This window comes from Apium graveolens, chromosome 6 (genome assembly GCF_009905375.1).
Source record: "Apium graveolens cultivar Ventura chromosome 6, ASM990537v1, whole genome shotgun sequence".
NCBI classification, from domain to species: Eukaryota; Viridiplantae; Streptophyta; class Magnoliopsida; order Apiales; family Apiaceae; genus Apium; species Apium graveolens.
In genome coordinates this window covers 259074355-259100682 of record NC_133652.1, presented here as the reverse complement: position 1 = coordinate 259100682, position 26328 = coordinate 259074355, and the positions used below count along the sequence as shown (strand labels likewise).

The window sequence follows — 26328 nt, the reverse complement described above, 5'->3', positions numbered from 1 at the left end:
ATATCTAATTAACATTTACTCACCAATGTATGATTATTCTTCAATGTCAAGACAATAACAATTAAGGTTGATTAACTAATAATAACTACGATAATTAAACACTTTAAATTAACAATATTAAACACACATGAGATCATAACTTCATTACTACTTCATTCAATAGTTATTGTTATTACCCTTAGCATGTAATGGTGATGATATTAATCGAACAACACGAAACTGATAAACGCTAATTATATGGTTTAAGGCAAGCTTCTCGTAGATGGAACATCCGTTTTAACGAGACAATCAAAGAGTTTGGTTTTATCAAAAACATAGATGAACCATGTGTCTACAAGAAGGTTAGTGCGAGCGCGGTAACATTTCTTGTATTGTACGTGGATGTCATACTTCTTATAGGAAATGATATATCGATGCTACAATCAGTCAAAGTATGGCTATCAAAGAACTTTACCATGAAGGACTTGGGAGAAGCATCCTACATTCACGGTATGAAGATCTATAGAGATAGATCTAGAAGAATGATAGGTCTTACCCAGGGTACATACATCCAGAAAGTGCTTAAAAGGTTTAGCATGGAAAACTCCAAAAGAGGTCTCATACCGATGAGCCATGGAGTGTCCCTTTCCGAAAAAATGTCTCCTAAGACACCTGAGGAAAGAGAGCGTATGAGTAAGATTCCTTATGCTTCAGCAATAGGATCTATCATGTACGCGATGTTGTGTACAAGGCCTGATGTTACTTATTCAATTAGTGTGACGAGCAGATATCAGTCCAATCCAGGTGAACACCACTGGAAAGCAGTGAAAAACATCCATAAGTACTTGCGAAGGACTCAGGACTTTTTTCTTGTTTTTGGTGGTGAATCTGAGTTGAAAATGGAGGGTTATACTGACTCTAGTTTTCAATCAGAAAGTGATAGCAAATCCATGTCAGGGTACGTGTTTACTCTGAATGGTGGTGCAATTCAGATTGTTGAAAGAGGAGATGTCAACGTCGAGAGAGTTGACACACATAACAACGTAGCAGACCCACTCATAAAGCCACTTTCTCAGAGTCACTTTGATCGTCATAAAGACAAGATGGGTATTAGATACCAGAGTGATTGGCTTTAGTACAAGTGGGAGATTGAAAGAGATATGTCCTAAGTCCAATCATGTATGAGGATTTAGGAATAACTTTTATGTTATCTGTTTTAATTTCATTGATATTAATAAAAGGCTTGTTTTGTTTTTATTGCGGGCTCTATCTATTTAAATATTTAAATAAGATATACCACAATTTAGAGTAAATCTTTTTATGAATTATGATGAGATCATAATAATGAGACCTAAAAGATGATAACTCTAAACTTAAATAGTTCCTGGTCGTAGGATTACTAACTGGTAATTAATAATCCGCAAAGATCGGTACATACTATGCTTGCTTCATTATGAAGGATGTCTGTTCTCATAGACATTTGTGTGGTGACACTATAGCTAGTATGTAGGTGCTTATTATAGAATAAGTTCACTGAACATGACTCACACAGCTGAACAACTGATGGAGTTTACTCACGTGTCAGCAGTTGTTCATATAGTGATAGTTGTACAAGTATCCTTAGACTTGAGGTCATCATAGTCATCTTGTGTACACTAAACTATGCTTTGGTTTAGTTCTTAGTCTCAAGGGACAATTATAAGGGCTCTACTGGGTATAGGAATTTGTACACGAAGATAGTGTATGATCAATAAAGGATCTACCCCTTCCAGTGTAGGAAGAGAATGTTCAATGCTGATCCACTTATGTTAGTTCAGGAATCTTTGGCCAGAGTGAATGAAATTAGAAAGGAGTTTCTAATTTACATTAAATAAAACTAAGCATAGTGAATGGGAAAGCAAGTGATTAAATAAGACAGGCTTGACACAAGTTCCATGGCTTGTATTTAATCATGACATTGCAGGGTAGAAGGAATTAATTGTACGGTAACCACTCATTGAATAGGTTCTTGGTATTCTAAGCAGTGAATTCGTATTATCTGGATAGTCGCAATATGCTGAGAAGTATCCCTCACGATGTAGAATAAATATGATAAATTAATCATATTTAATGAATTAGAGAATTTATATAAATAATGATAAAATAATTTTATTATTATTTATTTCTACTACCGGCTTAATATTGAACCTACAGGGTCACACCATAAAAGAGAATGATTTAATGGTGGAGGAATTAATTAATAATGGCTGATAATTATTTATTTATGAAATAAATAATTAATTAGAAAATTTAATAATTGATTAAACGAGATTTAATTGATTATAAATTAATTAAGAAAATGTTTTTAATATTATTAATTAAGAATTTAATTTTTGGAAATTAAATCAAGTGAGAGAATTATTTCTAAAGAGTTTAGAAAAAGGATTAATAATTAAAAGGTGTTTTAATTATTAGTGAGAATAATAAAGGGTTAATAATAATAATATTTTTTGGTAAAATTTTCAACTGAAAATTTTGCCTATAAATATACTATTATAAACCCTATTTTTGTCTCAACCAAAAAGATTTACAAAACCCTAATTCTCTCCATCTCCTTCTCCTCCTTCATTACATCGTTTTCTTGGTGGATACCGGTGGAGTGCTTCACACTTGAGGAGCAGCTGCTAAGGATCTCCGTTCATCGTTCTTGGATCGCTATTAAAGACCTCCATATTTTCATTAACGTAAAGCTTTTTAAGTTAAACATACTGAACTACGAATTAAATATTATTTTTTCGCATGGATCCTGTGGAGGGTTTCGATTTTTTTTTAAGATTAAATTTACGTTTTCGCTGCGTTTATGTGCTAAAAACTCTTCAAAAGGGTCAATGCATATAATACTTTATTTACAGGTTTAATTATTGTGGTGTGTTGTGAGCCCCAAACTTCTGACGCGGGTTTGGAGGGCGTCACAAGTATTGAGAGAAAGAAAAAGGTTATACAAGACAACTACGTAAAAAGAAGATGGTTGTGCTTTGGTATGGACAAACTAAGTGCAATGAGATTAGGGATTATCTAAGTCTTAGGTGATCTTACTAGGGAAAGAGAATGTTTAAAAAATATTAAAAGATCAATGATATTTTTAATGAAAATTTGATTAAGGTAGGTTATTGGATGATTTATGTCACGGTATCCTTCCGTCTTCTTCCTCTTCTCTATAATTATTCTCTCTCTCTTTTGTATGGTATTGTTCACCCATGATTTATTGTTCACCCATGATATGAAGTCTATTACTCCCTTTTTTGGCATATATATGTAATTTAAGTTGTCATTCATGCGATTAAAGAGAATCTCCTATAAGCAAAAGCCGTTAGTTAAAAGTGTATCAAATATATTGTAAATAAACTAGCGTAACAGCCCGTGCAAGGCACGGGTCTGCTTAGAATCGCAAAAAATTTAATTCGAGACTAAGGTTTTTTAACCCATTTATTAAAATAATAATTATATGTGGGTATGATCGGAAGGCATATATAGTGTAGAGTAAGGGTGATATTGTTTTTAAATTTTTAAAATATAATTATGAGATTTAGTAATAGTCTAATATTTTGTAGATGAGTTTGAGATGAGTTCATTTTAAAAATAAGAATATGTTGGATGTGTGTTGTATTTTTGTTCCTCTGTATGAGGTCATTTGTTTGAGAATATGTACATGGTGGTGTGTGCCTTGTATATTTTTGTGCCTCGGAATCATTGTAATTAGAATATTGGGCCCACTTAGAATTGTAAGAATTTTAATTTGAGAATAAGGAGTTTGAAATCGGGTTATTAAAATAATAATTTTGTATTTGTATGATAAGAAGGCATGTACAGTGAAGAGTAAGAGGTGATATTGTTTTAATTCTTTTAATATCTAATTTCGAAATTAATTAATAGTCTAATTTTTTGTGAATGGGTTTGAGATGAGTCCATTTATAAAATTATAATATGTTAGAGATGTGTGGTACTTTTGGGTCTTCGTATTAGGCCATTTATTTGTGAATATGCAGATGGTGGCGTGTTGGCGATATGTGCCTTGTATATTTTTGTATCGGGGAACCGAAAATGAAAGTGTTGGCATTGATATTTTGGTCGGCCGTTTGTTTATATTGCTATCTACTTTACTAAATTGTAATACATATTTATGTAAAATAAATTCCAGGATATATATATATATATATATATATATAAATTGGTTAATTAGATTATTATCGAAGCAATATTTTGAGAAGCTAATCAGATGTGAATATTTTTTATTCAAGGCCTAAAACAATAATATCATTAATATTTGAAAAAACCCTAATCAGACCGACCAGCTAAACCACGTGAACCAAGGTAAACCGCATTTAAGCGACAGACTCTGATTCAACAGGCATAATCATAAATTCTCCTCCCGTGAGATTCGAACCTGTGACCAAGAAACAGTAGTAATTGACGTTAATTACTTGAGTTTAGTTTTGTGAATGATCATTATAAAAGTAATTCCTCACTAGTGATGTTGTGAGGAATAATAGTCTTATAATTTTACACAACAAATTATTGATGTCGTTTTTTGGATCATCAGTTTGAAATATTATACACCATTGTAATGCATTCATATTTTTTCATTGATGAATTATTTTCAATTAATTAAAAATGTATTATAAAAATAAAATAATCATATGTCACACTTCTGAAAAATATTCGTTGTTAATTTTTACCCTGTTGAATTTATGTTGATTAGTTTTAAAATTTAATACAATACAAATTAGTAAGAAATATTAATTATTTTACCCTGGAAAAAGTTTAAATGATAGTGAATGATACGGGGGAGTAAATTGAAAATACAAATCTTTAAATAAAAAACGTGTCAATTTGAATTTTCAAGGGAAAAAAGAATATTACAAATGTGAGAGTCATTAAAGATTATAGGTATACTAAAAGAAATGTCATTAGCGTCGTTCAGGGATTAATCGGGTAATTGGGAACTATTTGTAATGATTAATCGGGTCATCAATCGGAACCAATTTAATTTTGTTTTTATTTATAAATAATTATATATTTAATTATTTGACTATTTAGATTATACACATGTAATTATTATATATATTTATACAAATAAATTGGAAATGTGTAATAATATTAAAGTAAATATAATTGTTAAGATCTAACTTATGAATTGAGATGAAGTTGAGATTTAAAATTAATAAAATGTCCTATTTGTAGAACAACTTGCTGGGTGTTTAAGAGTGATTTTGATAGGATTTTTTTATAATGCAAATAGACCTGGATTTTATTAAAATAGGTGAAAATATGACAGGCCCCTTAAAAACCATTCGAATACCACCTGATAAATCTGTGAACTTCAGTTTAAAAACCCTTTTCAGGCTAAGACATTGTAACTTAAGTGGGTTTAGCAGCTTTTAAGTAGGTTTTATGACCATGATAATTATGTTTAGTAAGGTGCACTTATATGTGTAAATGTACCGTTACAGAGTTGTAAAGTTGTTTTTAATCTGGGGCTAATTGTATATTTTTTAATCTTTAAATTAAGAAATAATGTCACAAATTATAAGTATTTAGCGTAAGGGAAAAAGTTGTAATTAGAGTATATTTAATAAAAATTAAAAATGTGATGCAGGTACGGAGGCCTAGCTTGGTAATTATTGTTGTTAAATATGTAAGTATATGATTGAGAAGAAATCGTAACTGTAAGTGATAAGTGTATCGGACGCTTTGCATGCATGCCCAGGTGCCCTATATAATACATGGGTGTGTGGTGTTTGTTTTGATTAAGCAAAATACAAAAAACCTTGCATCGTACCTCCCTAGCTCAATTAGTTCAACATTTTTATTTTTCAAACATGAAGCTAGTAGGCAATAATATTCAAACCTTGTTTTTAGATATGATCGCGACATTATTTTTAGTTGAAAGTTTTAAAGATTTCTTCATTTTTTTCATTGCATGGGCAAGAACACAGAAGGCATCTGCTATAGTTCATTTACTGGAGTTTTTTCCACTGCGCGATCTTTACAAATTTCGTCAACTTGGTACCCCGGCTGATATTACGTGCTTTGATCGTTTTTTCAGGATTATTGAGCAACTAAGGATTGGTGATGGTATCTTTTATGCTAGGTGCAAAAAAATTCTTGCGGGTGAGGGGAATATCGAAAACCACTTTTCTGTGCTTGATGATTTGACTTCTAATGGGCAGTTACTGTATATGGTTGCCTTGTTTGTATTCAAAAACTTATATTCATGTAGCCATTCGAAATCACCCGTTTTATCCAAGGAATATTGGCTCTGTGCTTACACAAATTGAAGACATCAAACGAAGCGTTGTGGTTCATAACAGTGGTCCCCAAATTTACTTTATGGCCTTGTGCCCTATCCATTCTCCGATTAATGAGTTTCCTGGTCTAAATATGCCAGGAATGATAGGAGAATGTGGGTTGTGTAATATTGCCACTTTGCTTAATGAGTTGACGAGGAATGCAACATAAATGTTTGGATGTTGGTTGCAAAATTGTTACAATAAGGCGTAAATATATGTTAGGTGGATTCCTCTTTGTGTTGGTATTTTGTTTGAAGTAATGGGATGTTACACCAACTACATGTACTGTTTGATATACGTATATGGGGCTGGTATAATATCATTATTAAGTTATTTGTCATTATCATTTCGATGTATAGGGCAGGTGTTGCGTTAAGGTTATGTCATTTTAGTTGTGTTTATAGTTTGGTTCCTTATGTTTTTAAATCTGAAATAGAAAGGTGATGGCAAGCTTGTCATATAGTTTTTCATATGGTTTATATGGTAGTCCAAATGTTTTTTCGCTTTTCGACTGTTGCTACGCCCTGTTGGATTTGGTACCACACAATAAAATGCACAATGCTTTTCGTTGTTCTAAGTGCGGACTTTGCAGCGATAATCGTTGTTTTTTGTTGCTAAAAATGTGGCATGCCTATTTTTTTAAAAAAAATATGGGAATTTTAGTGTGGCAGTCCTACATGACCTCTGGATTTTGTGGTTAATGGTACTGGTGGATGTGTAACAGAAAATCACAAACATCAAGTGAAGTTAATTTAGGATTGTCAAGAACGGGGAAATTAGAATGCTTGATATCAAGGAAAGTGGTGTTGTTGTGGTTATGGTTTCCGGCGAAGGAAAAGACGCCAAGAACTGGACACACAAACTTTCATGAGATTCCCAATTCAAAGGTTTGAGGTTTGCAGCAATAGGCACCTTTTCCCCTGAGCATGCTAGGTGTGCTCCTTGGCCTATCAGGGCTCTTAAATTCCCAACACTAACACTGGAAAGTATAGGACTATGAAATTTGTTAAAAAGAGGCCCCATATAATAGTAGCGCTGCTTCGGCCAATATTTCATATAAAGATATGAATGTGAATGTTTGGTTGAATACTCCTATGATGCCTTTTAGGGTATTTCCTGTTGGTGTTATGGCGGATTAGGGTGACTGAAACAAGTTTAAGTATGAATAGGTGAAAAATAATGCTTTGATAGATTGATTGGGGTGTCTGGTTATTTTGGGAGGTTTGATTTCGTGGTTGACAAATGATAAATTGAATCATACAAGAATACATGGATTGGAATTGTGGGAATGGTGTATCTTTATAATGGTTACTTTTTCGGGTATGTTATGCACTATTTGGTTTAAGCATTTTGTGGTGGTGGTGATAAGAACTATTTGTTCTAAAAGAAAGTGGTATATTTTGTTCACGGACCGAATAAGAGTGCCGAGGTCTATCTTTGGTGTAAATTAATGGTCATAACTTGGGTTCCAGTGTTCAACACTGGGGTTCATTGACGAGCCACTGTGATACGGGTTAAGGATTATATCATGTGGACCATTTGTTTCGTGCTCATTTGCTCAGACTTAGTGGCCCTTTAAGACATTGGTTCTTAAGATGCTAGCATCTTCTTTCGGCGTTAACATATTATTTGATAGAGTATAAATATGCAGCAGTGTATTTATGATTAATTACCTTGTAATTGGGGTATTATATATATAAAAAGACATTCATGTGTTTATTTTAAAGTGTTTATGCAATCTAATCCAGCCTAAATTCACACCATTTGTCTAGAATGTTTGCTTATTTTCAATTTTTTTATTTTTATGTTGTGAGTGTCGGACTTGTAATGCTTCTCCATCATATAAATATGAAACAACAATGAGCTTACTAAATTTGGTAAGTATCGGATTTAATTAAGCAATAAACAATAATGTGACTACTAATTTTGCTATGGGTGCGGTGGAGGGAAATGACTGTGTATCTAGTATAATGAGAAGACATACTAATTCTTATAGTACAATATACTAAAATAACTTAACAGTCAATTATAGTGAGGAACTTAAAATCTTTGTATTAGTGTGATTTTGGACAATATATATTATTTAAAATAAAAACAATAAACCTAGATTTGAGACTCTTTAAAAATTTTCAAGTGATATTGAGGCAGTATGTAAAAATGAGGTTGAATAGAGAAGAAAAATGTTTCATAGAAATGGTAACAGATGTTTTTTTCCTGAAACTAATATATTATTACTGTTATTATTATTATTATTGTGATTATCATTATTATTATCATTATTATTATCAATATTATTAGCATTTGTATCATCATCGTAAAGGCTTGAATTCTGTAATTTGGCTAAGGCCTGTAAACGTAATGCACCAGCTCTGTGAATAGTTTGTAACTCAAAGTCATCGACAGAAAGGAAATGTGTAATGTTGCACAAACTCATAGAAAGACATAGAAAGACTGAATACAAGGTAATGGCATAAAAACAGTGTAGACTTAATAAGTTTTTAGTGGTGGAAACTAAAAAGAGTTATAAGAATCTCATTGTGTATCCAGAGATGAGTTGTGATGCTGGAGATAAAGTGGGAGGCACGCATAGTTTTGGAAGAGCAAATATTTAAAATAAGATAAGTAAGCATATTGTTTGGGGAAATGTTGGTAGCCGGCGACTTGGAGGCTGCCTTTCAGAGATCAAGTTTTGCGCTTCTTAGCTGGATTTTCTTCCATCTGCTTACTCGCGTCCTCAATATGGGTTCCAGCACACTCTGTAAGTCGGTAGACTGTGAAGTCCTCATAACCACGTTCAGTGTTGTATGCATTGATTTTAATGTCAAACACACACTTTTTCCCAAAAACATTTTTGATGACTGCTGGAATATTACCGATGCTTGAGTCCTGTATGACGGGTTGTAATAATTGTTTAGTTGAAGGTTTTCTGTGGTTTGAATGTCAAGCACGTGGGGGAATGGATGTTACCTGAGGTATGTTGTTGATCACAGTTTCAACAGGGATGCCAATAAGCTGCTCAGCCTCCTTATTAAAGAGGGTGAATGTTGTCATTCCAGATTTGTCTTCAACACGCACAATTAGCTTGTAACTGTTTGGGACATAAAGCTAGCGTGGATAATAACTATATATGTATACATTTGTTAAAATAAATTCTTGTAAGCATGAATGAAGGGGTTATTGAGCATGTAGGTTTTATGTGAGGTGAGTTAAGGTTTTGCAAGTCGAATGGCTATTTGAGTGAGACTGCATTTTAGAGTAAGCAGGTGATACCGTTGTTTGAAGTCAGTAGCATCCTTTCCACAGTTTTCGCAGCGGTATGTCCCTTCATTGTCGCGTACTTTGCGAGCACACCGAGGACAACAGTTATAGAACCAGCCCTCAGCATTGACAATACCAACAATTGTAGCTTCACATGTGCGGCGGATAAACTGGTAGTTGAAGTAAAATTGAAAATGAAGTTGCGGAATTTGATATAAATAATAAGTACCGACTTTTAGTAAGGCGGCTTCAAAACAACAAAGATACATATTATTGTAAGAAGACTACAAGCAAAAGAAGCAGGGGATTAATGTAGTTTTATCGTATTGTGCAGGGGGTCTATTACATGAGTTGTATTGTACTGCTTCCGACTTTAGCAAATATTTATGGAGTTATTTGATGTTAGTACATATCCTAATTTGAATGACTCATATATTTGTCACCAACTTGTTAAAGTAGTTTTATTTTAGTTGTATTGATGTTAAGAGGAAACTAACAGAATGTGTTACGTGTATAAATTAAACTATATTTTTGAAGAGACATAGTGAGTTAACTGGAAATTCAATTCATCTTTCAGGTTGCAGTGATCACCAGACACCTTTTTTTAATCTTAAAAGTGCCACCTTGTAATTTTTTACAGTAATATGTGATTTGCTTCACAGTATTATTAGTCGGGCAAGTATAAGTGTGATCAAATGAAAAATATAGCGAACAAGTATTCGAGGCACACGTAACAATGTTTCTACTTCAATATATATATATATCTAAAGTCTTTCCCAGTGTTGCAGTGCAGCTAAAAGAAATATGGCGGACAACAATAATTGTGTAGTGTTTTTGATAATTACATTTTGAGGTTTTGCGCGTCTAGTGAGATGTATAATTATCTGAGGGGTCACTATCATGGACTTAAGTTGTTGCATGAATTGTTAATTATGCAAGCTAAGAAAGGAAAAAATCGAAATAGGGGATTAAATAGTGGTGCTTACGGTTGTCCTACTTGGTAGTGTTGCTTCTAAAAGTCCCTCAATTGTTAGATCTTCAAGAGTGTTTCCTTCTTGGGTGACAAACCGTTTGACGACTGGTGGGGGCAGATTTTCCATTGTCTTCCCGGTAGAAATGAGCATTTCGGCCTTCAGATCATGGAGGGGTGCATAATCTATATTCACATAAGTATTTGTGGCATCGCTGCTCGAAAGGAACACATTATCTGGCAGTGAAAACATGATGCCTTTATTAAAAGGGCCAATAAAATATATGTATCATGTGCAGATTATGAACACATATGTTTGAGTTTGTTATTTTTCTTGTGTGATTATTAAATCAGTGCGTCATTTATGATAATGTAAGTGCAAGTCCATTACCTGAGATTTTCTTAGCCAAGAGTCCAGTAATGACCACAAATACTGAACCATCAACCGCAGCAGTTATCAATTCCAGAAATTCAATAGCTTTGTTCTCCCACAGCGCCATAGATAATTTTTCACTCCTATATAAGAAAAGTGTTACAAATACATGTTAGAGGATAGAAAGGGGAATTTGATTTACTTTTGTGGAGTTTTGCAGATGTAATCAAGATCTAGCCTCGGATTGACGATGATAACATCCATTTTCCGGGCCCCATAGAGTCTCGAGATGTCCAAAGTTTGTCACCATTCCAGTCACATCTATAGGAGGTTGATTAAATTTTATTAGTAGTTGCTAGTGTTTTAGTGTTTAAAGGTTAAAAGAAGCACGCACCTATGAAGGACTTGACATTGGTCACATAAGCATGCACGTCCTGAAATTCCTTGAGTTCAAACTTGTATTTAGGTATGATGCCGGTATCGGGGACCTCTTCAATGTTGGTTTTGTAGAAGAAATTGATTGCCAGATCCCTGTCAACACTTCTATAGAGAGTAGGTCCTGGAACAACCTTAATGTTAGATATAGTGTAAACACCTTGTTCAGATAAGACATTGAGGAAAGCATCTTTCTGATTATTGCGTAGTGTTGCAAGCATGTGGTTACCCTGTGGTAAAAACAATATCGAAAGACATACATGAGACAAAGTTAGGTCTGAATATATTTGTGAATGCTTATATATATGTATATATTCAGGTACATAGGAAGACCATAAACAGCTTACCTCTTGATCGAGGAAAATAATGTTGCTAAACATTACTTGATTACTGCGCTTGTTGATGGATTCCCACATACGAGTCACACGCACAAGTATTGTATAAGAATCAGCTTCTAAGGATAGAGCTGGGAGCATTGTCAATGAAGGAGCCATGATGGTTTGCAAGAGAAACAGACTATTCTATGCTAGAATAAACTGGTGATTATATGTGTGTGTAAGGAGATAGAGCTGAAGGGTGATGAGTTATTTGGGGTTTATATAGTTGATGCCAGGCCCTTGGAATAAATTAATGGAATATCAATAGTTTATTAGGGTGATGTAATAGCAATCGTTTGTTCATATATATATATATATATATGTAAGTTATAATTGAAATGGCGTTTTTGGAAATATTAGAGTGATTAATGTGGAGTACGTTTTTTTTAAAGTCCATATTGGATCTTAATGTATTGTGTGAAGTTGAATGAAATTATTCATTGGCCCACGAGATATTATCCCACATGTAACAGGTAAAGTTATGCAAAATAATTTAGTCCGTAGCATCTGAAAATTCTGGTTACGAGGGGTGTCAAAAAGATTTTAAGCTATACCATAATAAACTATAGTACAAAAATGTGAAATATATTTTAATTTATGTGTCCGGATAGCCGGTTAGTGAAATAAAAGTAATGCTACTGCCTTTTATACAGCAAAGGGAAGAAACAAATAATCAAAAATGACCGTGTATTCTTCAGCAAATAGTTGGTCAAGCATAAAAGCAGGGAAGTCGGATACTGGTGCCGCAGACTAAAGTTATTATAGATTTGAAGAAAACCATACATCTTAGATGTTCCATTATCAACATAGTTTTAAACTAAAGTTAATTGGAGGTGAAGGATTTCCTAATTGTGAATGTGAACAGTAGCTATACCTTCGATTCAACATTGGAGGGAAATTGGTGTTTTGCTTAAACCTGTAATCATGTTCTCTCAAAGAGGGAATCGAGTATATAATGTGATTACCGGGAATAAAGGTGCAGAGGTCCGCGTAAATTTGTCAGATTTACAAACTGACATAAGAATTGTCTGCTAAATATGAAGCACTTTCATCAACGGAGCAAACTACATTATGTTGTCAAATATCTCTCGGTACACAATATTTTTTGTGTGGCCAGCATAAGTTGTATCCCCTTCTACGCAAGTAATTTTTAGACCTTTTGGGGAAGTGACTCTAGATACAGCTACATAAAAGTGGCCATGGTTAAAAACAGGTTTTGGTAATTATAATCCTACATTCTTGACTGTTTGGCTCTGACTTTTATTTATAGTCATCGCATATGACACAACCACCGTGAATTGCTTTCTTTTCAGAAGAAAAGGGAATGTTTTATCTGCGGGTGACATATTTATCCGAGGAATGCAAGTGGTTTCGCCAATTTTGTTACCTGTTATAATCAAGGCCTCTATGAGAAAGGGGTAGCACCGTGTGACAATGAGTCGAGTTCCGTTACATAACCCTTTTTTTGGATTTAGATTGCAAAGGAGCATTATTGGTGCACCCGCCTTAATTTGGATCTCATGGTTTGGCACTCCACTAAACCTCAAAGAGTTCAAATACTCTGGAGGATACAGTGCCTCATCTACTACACTGCTAGAGGACGCCTTGCATATACCGTCACAACTCTTGTATACCTTAGAATCCCTGGGTAACCTCTTCAAGACTTCGTTGTTAGCAGATTCGACGAATTTATTGTGAGGTGTTAATATAGCTCTATCACGTAGATATTCTATATCTCCATGCATATGATGGAGTTCTCCATAAATTTCATTGATAATTGCTTCCAGTGCATCACCCTTGTGATTTACGCGTACCTGCAGTGAATATGGAAGCCAAACATATTTTTACATAATTTATTGGGCAACAACATAAATGTTAAAAAAATTTCCCCGAGGGTCCGCAAATATTTGTCAGTTTTTTTATATTGTGACAGCTATAAAGAACAGAATACATTCCGGGAGAAGTGAGCATTCTAGGATCTAATTTTATAAGTTTATGAAAATGAAGAGTTAAACGGGTAAAATGCAATAAAAATGAGTTTAAGCGAAAAGTTTTAGAGATTCAAAGAATTCCCATTGTACAATAAGTGCATAATGCGGAAGTATGTTTATGTAAATGATTCTAAAGAGAACAGAGCTATACATACAATTGTAAGGAACGCCTATAGAATTGAGGAGCGAGGAAGATAGTGCAAACCTGATTGTAAACTTTGTTTAAAGTAGAAATTTGAAAGAATTTATAACGACGACAGGGTTTTTAGTATTGTAAGGTACTTAAGGTGTGAGTGGGAGTATGAGGGTCAAAACCCAATTAGACGTATTCTTATGTTATAAAACTCTCCAAACACAACATTAGTTTTTTATAACATGTAACAATGAACTGGCCAAGACAGCACGACATAATTAGTGGAATTGGCCGGGGACTTTTGTATATTTATTAAGATTCAAAGCGTAAGATCATACATAGAGATTCCAAATCCAGAAACATTCCACCTGATGATGAAATGAGGCCGAAGAATTTATACTCTGGGATGGCGAGTAGTTTTGGAGGAAATCAGACCGGAGCAAATATAGCAAGAGTTGTTGGGACAGAGTAAGAATATGTTTAACACTAAAATAAATTGTCTAGTTTCCGTTACATTTTTAAGGCTACATTTCGAATGCAAGCACAAGGATGGGAAGTTCATTGTGATTGACACGCCAATCCATGGCCTCTAAAAAAGCCATGCCGAAAATGAGCATGTTGTTAGCGATTTGGACGGTGAGAAGTACTCTAGGAATAAAACCCCTGCTATACAGGTAAAAACACTGAAAGTTGCTATTTGCCTATTTCCAGAATCAACCTAAAATAAACATGATTTACAAAATTTATGCTCCCTCGTTAAATATATGCCATTATGGATGTATGTCAAAAACAGGGATAGCTGTAGTGTTACAAATTGTGCTATAATTTTGAGATTAATAAGTAATTTGGTCTTGCTAATAATAATAGTTTAAAACGTGCATGTTTAAAAATAATAACGCTTATCTTTTAGAATAATAGTTGTATGGGCCTATATATTTTGTGCCAAATTCAAGATTCGATGTATAAAGAAGCATGCTTCGCAAAACCTAATCCAAATCCAATCTATTTTAGAAATATAGATCTCAGGTCACTTTTTAGACTCGTGTCAGCTTCGCACTGACATCTTTGTTTAGTCCGACATGCTCTACAACTAAACCCAAGCCAAGAAGATTAGAGTGTGCTTAATCTGTTCCTTTTGTACATCGACATCCAAGACCATAAAGTTAGCATTGAATAATTGTGCTCACAAGCAAGGTGAAAAAGACACCAGCTACCAACTACACCAATTAAGTTTTTGTCTCTCCTCTTAACCCGAACAGATTCTATTACTCCACCTCCTAAAAATCTATTTGTTTCTTGTTTCACCACTTTATATTATTTTTATAACTATTGTTTAAATATATACTCTTTTTTTAAAAGGTTAGCCCCTTTTTATTTATTACCCGCTATCTATAACTTCTTCAAAATGAGAGGGCCAAACTTAAGGTATCTCCATAATATAAGTATGATAGAAGGATAAACGTCCTAATCGGCTAAACCAAATCATTTATCAGGGAAAGCAAACAGTAGCCGAAGTTCAGCCATCTACTTTACTAATCTACATATGCAACTCAGTCATTGTTCTTTTGTTAAACCCAAAAGCTTATATTTTGAACTACAGAAGTTTGGTGGGACGTACCTCATCTAGTATTTTGATCCATGACGGATCAGGGTCATCACCAAGAAGAAAAGTTGGCTCGGAGCCATCACCTAAAGCCAAAACCCAATCTCTAAAAGCGACACTTCTGCCGTCAATCATCACAAGGGGAACATTTTTTTCAATTCTCATATTTTCAAGTAGGGGAAAAACGTGGCACGATTGCCATAATGGAGATTTTGTAATACTCGAGGCAACAATGTCCTCCCTACCTTTTTTTGGCACCACGGGTAAAGTCTGTCTAAAATCCCCACCTAGGAGTACATGAATGCCACTAAATGGCAAGGATCATGCATCACGATTGACTTTGCAGCGGATATCACGGAATATGCGATCGACTGCTTCAAATATATACCAGTGATGCATGGGTGCTTCATCCCATATGGCTAAGCTGGTGCTGCATATGAGTTCTGCAAGATATATATTTTGCCTAATGTCGCAGCAACTAAATTCATCCACATCAATAGGGATTTTAAAACGAGAGTGAGCTGTCCTCCCACCATCCAACAACAGAGAAGCTATTCCGGAAGAGGCAACTGCGAGTACAATTTTACCTTCACTTCTTAATTTGGATATAATGGTTGACCACAAGAAAGTCTTTCCTGTTCCACCTGAACCATAAACGAAGTACATCCCACCCAATGATGATTCCACAGAATGAATAATTGTTTGGAATACAGTATGCTGCATCTGATTCAGACGATCTAAATTTGTAGCCGCCTTAAGCTTAAGTCTTTCCCGGTCATACATCATTTCCTCCACCAATAGCTCGTTCCTGTACTTTGAAGTAGTAGCTGTGTTTAGCTCCGGTAAACCTGGATAGTCAGAATTTTTTTTACCATATTGTTTTAACAGATTATTAACCTCCTCTAGTGCCAGCATTTGTTTATCGTCAGCTTTAATTGTTAGAGTGGGAATGTTAGAAATTTTCCTCCTCTTATATTCAATATCATCAGCTAATGCAGTCCAATGTTTTGCCCAAAGTTCTCCGACGTTGATGATTTCACAGAAAACCAGCAATGTAACAAATAAATCACGCAATTGTGCAGCATTAGCACAAAGTGACGCATCTCCAAGAGCTACGTGCCATTCTTTATCTGATTCAAGTAAACCCCTATAAAAACATGCTTCTTTATAAGTTGGATAAACCACTCCATCCACAGTTCTAATTTCTTCAAACGACTTAGGTCCAACAACAAAGTTCAACAATAATCGAAGGTAAAATCTCTCCTGGGATGCAGGATGAGCATAAACCATGCGTCCAAATACATCAAATTTTTTTTTCGAGGAAACCAACGCTTAGCTGATGCATCCCACCTAAATTTTGTATGATATTTTACAAATGTTAGATCACGGCCGAGTTCCTAGCACCGATTATTCATTAACCACTGAATGAACATTGTGCCATCGGGATCTACTCGGCGGACAATCTCAGGCAAAGTCTCATTATCACGGAACCTGACCTCCTGTTCACTTTCAAGATGAAAATATAAGCGCTGCACAAAAGGTTCTCTATGGTGGATGGGAAACTCAAATATACGCCAAGATGCTTCTGTTGCTGATACATACCGACAGGAGAGATAGTTGTTAATTTCATCAGAATCTATCCTTGTGAGAGAGGTGGATGGCTGACTTTCGTTGATTATTTGTTGAGAACTTTTTTCCAAAATAGCTGTGGCTGTATCTGGCCCTTTGCCAATATACTTAAACAAGTATTTTATGGACAAAGAACGATTACACCATTCAACATTTATATGTCCCTGATATTTAACCAACAAACCCCGATGATAAGGGACTACATGCCTGCACCAAAAAATTAGAAGGGGATGCGTTTATAATTTTTTCAATGCAATGATTAGGTAGTGCTGGACCTGAAGGAAGCATAAAAGAGTGTTTTCGATGCGGCCATGGTTTAAAAGTCTTCAACGTAATTTAATTTTATGGGTAAAGGTTGTGTTACCTGTTATCTAAGTGTATTTTGTTGCACTCTACTGTTCTTCCTGTATCTCTTCTTCTGTACATTGCATAGCCATCAACATCCATGCATGTGGTATTGTTAAAAGCCTTCGGGTAATATTTTGTACATCTACCTCTTGACATACATAGGCATTAAGGATTTGCCTCCCCGCATGGTCCGTGCATCATAAACTGTGAGACAGCCTTATAAGCAACAGGATCGGCATCTTTATCCGGTAATTCAGCACATATCACACCATCAATGTCTTCTGGAGTTATTAATTTATCTCTATCACGTAGCCATAGGACAATATGAGCATGTGGAAGTCCTCGTTTCTGAAACTCTACTGTGTACACAACTGGTAATGCAAGAAATTTGACGATTAGAGTTATGGACTATCATTTGATAAAGATCAAGGAGAGCAGACAGTACTGTAAGTATCCATGCGATCCCGAAACATGTAAATTTTGAAAACAACTAAAAATTAACGACACAAATTTTCTGCACTTAAATGCTGTAGGATTAGGTTAAATTGAAAAGTCATACATTTCCATTCCTTAGCTTTGAGAGCCTTAACATGTCTCTTAATTATTGCCTGATTAAATTAATTAAACATTCAACTCCCTCCAATCCCTCAACCACTAACAATCAGGCATGCGCAAAGATACTTATAATGAGTTGAGAGGTTATGTTAAAATGTAGACAGAGGTAAAGTTACAACGCCAATTTTTAATGGGAATGCAAATGGTGGCCAAATAAAATATTATGGATTCTAACGTTTGTTTATAATCCTTAATTAGAGTATTTTGGAATATAATATGTGATGATAATTTCTAAAATTTAGCCCATGGCAGTAGGTATGTGTATGAAAAAGTGACATAAATCATTTTGTGTGGAGTCTAGGCATTAAAACTTTTAAATTATTAAGGAAAAAAAACCTGCTAGGACTTGACCCAATACATTATTCTTTGTGAAATCATCCATCATCGCATCAAGCTTCATTTTAAACACCCGGGCTACAATATCTGGCCGCACAGATCCTGTGTGGGAGCCTGCTAGGTCGACAGCACCCTGAATTTCTACCCACTTTGGGTTGCAAGTGAATGTAATGAATAAGTCTGGGTGCCCATACTCTTTGCAAACAGCTAGTGAATCTTGAAAGTTCTGTTGCATATATCTATATCCTCCTGTAAAGCTTGATGGTAAAATAACACGTTTGCCAACATCTGCGGCGTCGATATCACCGCGTCTAAAGCTATCAACAACATTGTTATACAAATCTGATCGAATTATAGATTGATGCGTACAGACCCATTGCAACCTACAACGTTCGACTGAACACCACGCGTCAACTATAAATTGCAGAAGCAGTCAGCCACCGAGTATTAGAGTTCGGCCCTCGCCAATTCGGTACTGTAACCTAAATGAATAATATTCACGCTGGCTAACTGTACTCTTTCTCCGATATTTAGAAGAATATATGTTTCAATGCTTTATATTAGTTCTGAAGCCATCTTCTCCAAATGGGAAGAGCAAAGGATATTGCAAAGACATGAAACAAGGTTGTAAGTCGCTAATGTGCTTCAATCCAAATCTTTTATCCTCTGCAATTATATCCCTATCATTCAAAAGGTCATTATCTACGGCCAGGCCCGCAAACTCATAATCATTTTCAGTTGGTAAATTCTCAAAGCGGCCATCAGTTAGCCTTCTTTCAAACAATCGGAGCCGAACAGGTACATGCTCTACATCATTAAATTTATGATGAACCTGTTTAAATATTCCCACCAAACAATTCTCACGATCGATCATTTCTTGCAATGTTGCAACAATACCTGCATCTACGTCATCTCTATCCTTTGAGAAATTAAGCCGATGATCAATGGCCTCACGAGAATCGTAAATGTATAACTGCACAAATTTGGGCTTGCAGCCATCTGGCGGTATCAAGGAGCCAAAGTTGTGATATGTCTGCCCAGAAACGCGAAAGATATAAGGCCCTTTACCTTTATTCACGGAATCATCGATCATGCCTCCAAAAGAACAGAAGGCAAACATGTTGTTATAAACACGACTTTTACTAAAAAAGTGTCGAGACAACTTGCCATTAGATGTCAATAGGGATAGTAATTCTGGAGGTGTTTCTCGCAATAATGGCAGTTGTACCTTCCCTTTTCCACAACAAATTGAGTAGCCTTTTGGCGCATTGCCCACATGTCTTCCAGTAAACTCAGCAGCCCAAACCATTGCCCCACAACAACCACACGTCTGATCTTGATTACCAAGATCCAGTATCGAATTGCTTCCGGCTACAACATAAATTCCAGAGATTTATTATACATTGCCAAAAAGTAAAGAAGCAACACAAATTAGGTATGCACCCAGATGCACACACACACATATCTAAATTTGGAAATCAAATAATTAGGAAACTCACGGAACATCCTCTTCTTTACGGCAATGTCCTGCCGCTGCCGACATGCCCCTGGTTAGTCCAGCAGTTATACATGTCATAGATCAATCAGGTTACATGAGGCATACCTAGGTATAATCAGGTTACGCCTCACATCCTAGCATTATATCCTATTTTTTGTTTCCAATAATCAAAAAACCTGATTTCTTGCCTTAAGGTAGTTGATTCTTATTATCCAATATTAATCATGATCCATAAATCTGCCTTTCCTCCGAAAGCTATTCTATAGGAAAATATTAAATGCCCCTTTATTTTTAAAGAGCTTAATGTATAACGTTCTTCAAAATAGATGCGTAAGACGAATATACCAGTGGGATTTCCCCCCCCCCATGCTCGAAGTTCCAGGGTTCTCATTGGCCGATTTATTTTTGTTAATTTTTTCCACAGCAGGGTTTTCATTGTTGCTTTGTGGCAAGTCACCTGGCCAAACCCAAAGCAGCTTAAGAAGCAAAAATTGCTTACTTGCTATAGCAAAAAAACAAGAGATAGGACAACAGGGCTCGTACTTTCCACGGGTGAGGCGCATGGAAAATACTATGTATTGGTTACCTGCACCGCGCTCATCCATTGAGGCAGCCTCTCCCTCGAGCCTGCATCGCTGATCATCTAACATGGTGAAAGGTACTAAGTATCAGATATTAAAAAAAAGTTGAACAGAAAGACAAATATACCTCCCAGAAGTTATACCTTGTAAGTTCCGACGAGAATTTTTACAGAGCCGCTTCAACACTTTGCGTTCCTCCACCATTTCCCTGGTCAGGTAAAGCTTAGGCCGCCCCCTTTTCCGTGTCTGCTCCATTGAAGAAATGCACTACTAAGTGTAACCTGAAATAGCACGATGCAACAGCCTGAATCAGTGATCTATTATAGCAACAATACAATGCTTTCCACCAAAAATGCATTCCCGAGCCTCGCCCCCTCAAAATTTTAGGCAAACTGAAAATACAAGATAACTAACATGCCATAAAGCTTTGTTTTTTTTGTTAGGCTGCTGACCCTGTTTTAATTCACGTATATTTAGTATTAGAAGACTACATGCATCAGATATAATTACCAAAATCACCAAGCGCAAGACCAGGTAGAAAATGAACAATGAACAATGACTATAATGTTGGAAAGCTTAAAGAGGAAATTCCGTAAAAAGTTCTGATTGACAAGTTCCATGATGCAAAGTATGATCTTGTGTTACAATTACTTTTAGTTGAACTCTTAAATTTTGTGTTTCACATTGCTATATGAGGATATCAAATGTATTGCATTATTATTGAGTTAGATATTTTTTCATCAAAGCTAGGGATTACGACGTGCGAACTCAAATTAGACTCATCTAGATGGTTGCATGAAGATCCATGATACAAAGTGTGATTCACGGGCCATTTTCTAGTGCTGTACCAAAATGGAGCAAAGTTCAAAATCTGGAGTCTATTAAGAACATGCCTGGATAGTGCATGATATGGATGAGTCATGAGTCCATATTAATCACAAAATGTATACCTTAAATGACATGTTAAATAAATAAACTCTTTAATGCATGTTATTTTTCAATGAATGTATTCATGCTTCTTGCAATACCAATGGAAATACAAATAAAATATACAAGTCCAAGTTGGTATGAATACACCAATGCAAAAAAAAAAATTCCAATTGAAAAGAATTAATTTTTCTTTTTCATTTGAGATTTTTACAATATATAGTTTATATGTACACTGTTGCATCATTTTTTTAAAAATTACAAACATATAGGATGTTACTGATACAAAGACATGATTGTCCACGTCAGTTGTATGTTTATGGTTGCAACATTATAGACATGTTACACCTCTGACATGTGACCATCACAAAGAATCCATTAAAAGCATCTGACATCGGCAGTTTATCAAATTGCTATTATTAATTTTCGTAAACGGCTCTAAAATAAAGAACTGCGAGATGCCAATATACAAGTAAAAGAAATATGAGAGGTAGGTTGAGGGAACCTTTTACCTGGTTGAAGAAAAAAACCTGACAGTGATTCACGTTGGCTGTGTAATGCTCGAGCAGGGTCAGTCATTCATCTATCAATAAGACTTCTCTTGAGCCAACATAGAGCTCCGTCCAACGAAAGAGAGCTTATAATGACAGGCTAATGAAGGAGAGCTCATAATGACTGGCGCAACAATAATAAAGAGCCACTAATCAGGGGAAATAACTTGTACTTCTTGCTTAAACCTGAAAGGTGGTAGAAAAATGCTTAAGAATGAAAATTGCAGATGTAAGTGATCAATAATAGTTTAAAATTAGTTTCCAAATATGTTTGCATCTTGATGGAGCCAATTTCTTCCTCTCTTCATTATGACAATCTTATCGAAACCTACTAAAATTATTTTTAAGAACAGGAACAATAAAAACAACCATGATAAAAAGATTAAGATACGGAATAGATGTTAATGCATAGACTTCTAGTTACTAAAAAAGGGAAACGGGTTTCTTATAACTGTAGCAGCACCCACACACAGGGTATCTCTCTGTGCATTCTTCAAGAAATTTATTCAGTAGATATGTACATGATGACAAAGGCAAACTCGTAATTCAATATATTAGCACAGAGATAGGCATCTCTACAACATAATTTTTTTATATGTGAAATGGTGAGAATTTAAGCAATACAAACGTAACTAACATGTACTTCATATTAAGCCAACTCATTAACAAACTAACTTGCCAATCTCAATGTTAAAATTTTGCTCAATAACATACCAACCCTGCTATATCCTCATACCTGTTAAAAAAAACTCGAATCGATCGAACAAATGACATAAAAGAGCTCAATCTTGGTTCAAACACAAATACCCTTGAGTGACTATTTACGAACTCAACCTCTAATAAAAAAAATTATACATTTACGTAGGTGGATTAAATTAAATATCCAAAATTCTATCACATAAATCCATTTAAACAAGCTTATAAAGAAATATAAAAGAGAAATATGAATAGAAATATTACATAGAAGAACACTTAAATTCTACAATCTACAACCGGTAAACCCGGGTATTGCAATTGCTGATTCTGATTTTGGTTCCAACCCTAGTTATGCCATTCCTGAAAGCAATCAAACACGTAATCAGTTCATCTATGCAACTATTATGCATAAAATAGAACCTGTGCAACTCCATATTACATAGAAAAATAATTCCAGTCCAGCATAAAAGATGATCACTTTCAAAAAAACTTTAATTACTGATAAATGTTACAATCTATAGAACCGCACAGTAATAAAAGAGTACTTGCTCAAGTGTAGTTAGCAACCTAATCCGAAAGCACAATAAATTTACAGAATAGTAACTTACTATGCAGCGCCCACAATCAAGCCCTTACTCAATTCACCGCGCAAGAACACACAAGAACATACCCAAGCTGATACTGAATTGCAATTTCACATATGATGACCTAGCCCTGTTGCTGCCGATAGGCTGTTCGTGTACCATTGTAATAGAACCCGGCTCATGTAACTGAGTGGATGGCATTTTTGTTATTCCAAGCTATTCAAGGGCAAATCAGTCTTTTCACAGGGTCTTTTTTTGGCAATTTTTACCCTTCTTGTTCTGCTTTAATATATAGTAAGATATATTTCAAAAATCATGTGAAATATTATCCATTCCAATGATCCATTTTACCCTTGGATAAAACTTTAGCTAACCTCTCTGCATGAAAATATTTGTCAAACATGTAGATATTAGTAAAGTTACACGATGAGCACGGTTGGATAGCTCAAGTGGTAAAGGGTTTATCCTCTGTCGTCCCAGATCCTGGGTTCGATCCTGGCTCACCCCGAGAATTGTTGAGAACAGATACTCATTTGTAAGGCTATAAGCCAAAATTAGTCAAAAAAAAAAAGTAAAGTTACACGTAATCCACTTATCATATTAAATAATTAAATAATATATATAGGTAAATCATCAAATAGAAACTAAATTTAAAATAGAAATTAGAAACTAATCTAAACTATTACAATATAATCTAATGACCCTTTAAAAGCATCACACCCAACTAATCTCCACCCTCCCATACATAATCTCAAATTTTCCCCTCAATTTTTTTAATTTATTTTTTTCCCGTCAAACGCTAAGTTTTTTTTAAACTCAACTTTACTGTATTTTTCTTCATCTCGCAATGATCGATTTGAATACCATATGTGTTATATTTCAAAGTAATTTTTAAAAAAAATATCTGCTTTCTAGATTCTATTCCAAATTTGTTTTTTATTAGAATATCCCTATATATATACTAGCTTAAAACCCGTGCGATGCACGGACTGCACAATTTTTTTTTAATATTATATAATTTAAAAATTACTTGAATTCAATTCTTAATTTTGTTCATTTAAAACTTTAAATGATATGACTTCATGATAATTATATAAGTAAACATATATGTTCATAACTTTTTAGAACATTTAAACTTATTTAAAGTGGGGGGAAATATTATTATAATAAAATTATTATTTTATTAAGGATAAAAATATAATGTCTACATTATGTTGGTACTTTAAAAAATTATTATTTTAGCATGGTGATTACTTGATTGATTAACTATAATTCTATAAAAGATATTTGAAAAAGACAATATTACTGATTTAACGATATAGTTTACTTAAAATTCTAATTGTATTTAAAAATATTATGTTTTAAATAAAATTTGATTTTTTATTTCACATGAATAGGATACGAATTATACTTGCTCTAATATTAATTTGATTTATCTCGGATCAGTGATTTACATTATTTTATTTTAGCCCGATGTCCAATACACTAACCAAATTAAACTAATTATTTTTAGTTTAATTTTATTTTTTTTTAAATTTCGGATCAATAAGATAATTTTGTTTTAGACTGAATAATTAGTATATATGTTTTTTTTGTTGGTCGAATTGTATTTTTATTTTAGTTTTGTGTTAGTCTAAATCAATTGTTTAATATTTTTTTTATCATGGATAAGTAAAATATATTATTTTATTTATCCAAGTTCATTAGTATAATTTTTTTAAGAGGATTGATAGTATTAGTTTTTAGGAGGATTGATAGTAATTAGAATTAATCGAGCCAATAATATTATAATGTTTTAACTTTTAGATTAAAACTCGTGCAATGCACGGATCACACAATTTATTTTAATGTTATACAGTTTTAAAAAAAATTGAATTCAATTCTTAATTTTGTTAATTTAAAAATTTAAATGATATGACTTAATAATAATTATATTATTAGACATATATGTTCATAACTTTTTAGAACATTTAAACTTATTTAAAGTGATAGAATTGGTAAGGGGAGAACTGTTATTATAACGAAATTATTATTTTATAGGGTAAAAATATAATGTCTCCATTATGTTGAGACCTTAAAAATATTATTTTAACATGGTGATTACTTAATCGATTAACTATAATTCTACAAAAAAATATTTGAAAAACACAATTTTACTGATTGAACGATATAATTTTATTGATAATTTTATGTGTATTTTTAAAAAAAAATATTATTTCTGTTTTTATTAAAATTTGATTTTTTAGTTCACATCAATAGGATACGAATTATACTTAATCTAATATTAATTTAATTTATCTCAAATCAGTGGTTTACATTACACCGACCAAATTAAACTAATTATTTTTAGTTTAATTTTTTTAAAAGTCTAGATCAATAAGATAATTTTGTTTTAGACTGAATAATTAGTATATATGGTTTTATTTTTGTTGGTCGAATTGTATTTTTAATTTAATTTTGTGTTAGTCTGAATCAATTGTATAATGTATTTTTTATCATGGATAAATAAAATATATTATTTTGTTTATCCAAGTTCATTAGTATAAATTTTTTAGTTGGATTGATAGTATTATTATTTTATCTTAACTCGATTCGCATGATATATCAACTAAAAATTTGATAATTATACTTAGTTTGCTTAAATTTAATTTAGCCCGAAGTAAAAAATTAGAATAATATAAAAATCGATATGAATTAAAATATAAATTGGTAGAAGAATTCAAATTTAATATAAATTATAATGATATAGAATTTGATATAAAATAGAATTGAAATTGGTACAGTAATGGAGGAAGTTGACTTTAATATCAATTAGAATTAGAATTGATCGACCCAATAATTAGAATTTCAATAATTAAGTAAGGGTACGTAAGTAATTTAAGCAAGTACCGACCGACTACCAAACTTTTAATTGCGATGCACAAATATTTTTTAATATTATATAATTTTTTAAACAAAAATATTTTGAATTGAATTTTTTAAATTTGTTCATTAATTTTTTTTATTTCTACCTTTTTAAATAATATGAATTCATGATAATTTTATTGATACGCGTATATGTTCATATGTTTTTTAAAATATTATAGCGATTTAATAGTTTTTTGGGAATGAAAAT

General features: G+C 33.6%; 4 protein-coding genes across 8 annotated transcripts; all 4 read right to left on the bottom strand.

Annotated features, from left to right (window-relative positions):
• Positions 1-8738: 8738 nt before the first annotated feature.
• Positions 8739-12371, bottom strand: LOC141667202 (replication protein A 70 kDa DNA-binding subunit B-like). Its single transcript, XM_074473603.1, has 8 exons — positions 11692-12371; positions 11304-11574; positions 11148-11230; positions 10928-11052; positions 10553-10773; positions 9579-9736; positions 9276-9396; positions 8739-9194 (listed from the first exon to the last, which is right to left on the bottom strand). Exons 3-8 carry the CDS (start codon positions 11171-11173, stop codon positions 8991-8993), a joined length of 855 nt encoding a protein of 284 aa, XP_074329704.1. The 5' UTR covers positions 11174-11230; positions 11304-11574; positions 11692-12371; the 3' UTR covers positions 8739-8990.
• A 335-nt stretch (positions 12372-12706) lies between these two features.
• Positions 12707-23367, bottom strand: LOC141667201 (uncharacterized). Of its 5 annotated transcripts, none has more exons than XM_074473598.1 (10): positions 23238-23367; positions 22894-22989; positions 21895-22119; positions 20599-20736; positions 20461-20517; positions 19876-19923; positions 18377-19747; positions 17442-17796; positions 15464-17284; positions 12707-13535 (listed from the first exon to the last, which is right to left on the bottom strand). In XM_074473598.1, the coding sequence occupies exons 4-7, from the start codon at positions 20708-20710 to the stop codon at positions 18924-18926; spliced, it is 1041 nt and encodes a 346-aa protein (XP_074329699.1). In that variant the 5' UTR covers positions 20711-20736; positions 21895-22119; positions 22894-22989; positions 23238-23367; the 3' UTR covers positions 12707-13535; positions 15464-17284; positions 17442-17796; positions 18377-18923. The 5 variants fall into 5 exon arrangements, with proteins under 5 accessions (XP_074329699.1, XP_074329700.1, XP_074329702.1 ...); XM_074473599.1 differs by having other exon boundaries at positions 18399-19747; XM_074473601.1 differs by lacking the exon at positions 19876-19923.
• Positions 12945-16738, bottom strand: LOC141665934 (uncharacterized). The gene is made up of 3 exons (XM_074471922.1): positions 15837-16738; positions 15464-15755; positions 12945-13535 (listed from the first exon to the last, which is right to left on the bottom strand). The coding sequence occupies exons 1-3, from the start codon at positions 16736-16738 to the stop codon at positions 12945-12947; spliced, it is 1785 nt and encodes a 594-aa protein (XP_074328023.1).
• Positions 16846-17524, bottom strand: LOC141665933 (uncharacterized). Its single transcript, XM_074471921.1, has 2 exons — positions 17442-17524; positions 16846-17284 (listed from the first exon to the last, which is right to left on the bottom strand). The coding sequence occupies exons 1-2, from the start codon at positions 17522-17524 to the stop codon at positions 16846-16848; spliced, it is 522 nt and encodes a 173-aa protein (XP_074328022.1).
• Positions 23368-26328: the final 2961 nt, after the last annotated feature.